At 41.0% G+C, this 1,828-nt stretch overlaps 1 protein-coding gene across 1 annotated transcript in view; it reads left to right on the top strand.

Moving 5' to 3' along the window:
• The window catches only part of LOC102757607 (myosin-8), a 32,217-nt gene that overhangs the window by 22,615 nt on the left and 7,774 nt on the right, over nt 1-1,828 (top strand). Inside the window, 3 exon segments of the mRNA XM_015562539.1 lie at nt 80-206; nt 522-640; nt 767-963. Of these exon segments, the coding sequence (XP_015418025.1) occupies nt 80-206; nt 522-640; nt 767-963 (443 nt within the window).

Below are 1,828 nucleotides of genomic sequence, written 5' to 3'. Positions count from 1 at the left end.
GAGAAATATTATAAGAATCAAGTTTTAACTTACTTTACTGCATACAATGTCTCATCCGTCACTGCCACATGCACCATAGGGAAACCTTGAAAAGATGTGCCGCACACTGGAAGATCAACTGAGTGAACTGAAGACTAAGGAAGAAGAGCAGCAGCGGCTGATCAACGACCTGACGGCTCAGAGAGCTCGCCTGCAGACGGAATCAGGTAAAGACCTTTCTCTGAATCCTGAAACTTTGCACTAGATAAAAGTGATTCCAGGGATTCTTAATAAATAGCAATACTTCCATTTTAGAGTGGACCAAGCAAACTATCAGAATTTGCTGAGCAGGTCAGAAAGAAAAAAATAAGCAAGAATCAGCAAGCAAGTTTACTTGTTACACTCCTGTGGCAACTCTGACCTTTAAACTCGAGTTCTATAATACCTAGAAGTATATATTTGATATGTACAAATATAAATATAAAAGCATTAGGCCAATTTTTAACACCATTAACAAATCCCTTTACTTACATTACTCTTAGGTGAATATTCTCGACAATTAGATGAGAAAGATGCTTTAGTCTCTCAGCTTTCAAGGAGCAAACAAGCATCTAGTCAGCAGATTGAAGACATGAAACGTCAGCTAGAAGAAGAAACTAAAGTGAGTTTTACCTAAGATCTTCTTGGCTAATCATATCTACGCATGTCCAGTTAGGTTCTACTCCGGATGTGTAAATTAAATATCACTGAATAAATGAATTTAAGTCACTGACTCATATTTCTGCAGGCCAAGAACGCCCTGGCCCATGCCCTGCAGTCCTCCCGCCACGACTGTGACCTGCTGCGGGAACAGTATGAGGAGGAGCAGGAAGCCAAGGCCGAGCTGCAGAGGGCGCTGTCCAAGGCCAACAGCGAGGTTGCCCAGTGGAGGACCAAGTACGAGACGGACGCCATCCAGCGCACGGAGGAGCTGGAGGAGGCCAAGTACGTACAGTGAATTCTGGGGGAGGAGTTGCCCAACTCAGCAACTCCCAGAAGCAGTTGTGAGGACACTGATGACAATAGAAACACAACATAGCAGAAGCTAACATATACTGAGTGCATGCTATGTGTCAAATACCATAAATACATTAGCTCATTTAGTTTTCATAGCAACATTATTATTCTTACCCCATTAGAGATGAGGAAATTGAAGCTGTGAGAGGTTAACTAACTAATCCAAGGGCATATGATTAATAAATGGTGCAGCTGGGATTAGAACCAGATATTCTGATTCCAGAGCTCACCAGGGGGGTGGGGAGCCGGCCTTTGTTTAAACTGCATGAATTGTCCGGATTTATCCATCAATTTCTTTCTCTGGTGAGATTGTTCAACTTTGATTAGAAGAAACTGGCTATGTTTTCTTTAGAGAAAAAGTACATAAAATAAAATGGAAACTTTGAGATAAAAAATTAATATGCTCAGTATATTCTTGTCCAATAAAATATCTAGTCAGCTCAAATACATTTTGGAATAAGATTAAGATATATAAATCAATTGATAAAATTGTCCTGGCCACACATTCTCCACAATCACACTCAATCAGAAGTCCTGACACTAAGAGCAGTCTCTAAGAATTCAACAGCTCACCAAGGATTTGAATCACCATTTATCGTGAAAACGTGTATACATGTTTCTGCCGGGGAAGCGGTTAAAACTCATGTTAGAGGCCATCACACAATACATAATGTCCAGGATTGGTCTGAATCGAGTGAAGTCTTAGTTTGTGTACAGACAAAAGGGTACCTTCAAGTAGATCTTGGGCATCAAGGCTAACGGCTTGTCTGAAACTTAAGGATGCGTAGGTGGC

The sequence above is a fragment of the Myotis davidii genome, unplaced genomic scaffold (genome assembly GCF_000327345.1).
Source record: "Myotis davidii unplaced genomic scaffold, ASM32734v1 scaffold37, whole genome shotgun sequence".
NCBI lineage: Eukaryota > Metazoa > Chordata > Mammalia > Chiroptera > Vespertilionidae > Myotis > Myotis davidii.
This window is presented reverse-complemented; position numbering and strand designations above follow the sequence as displayed.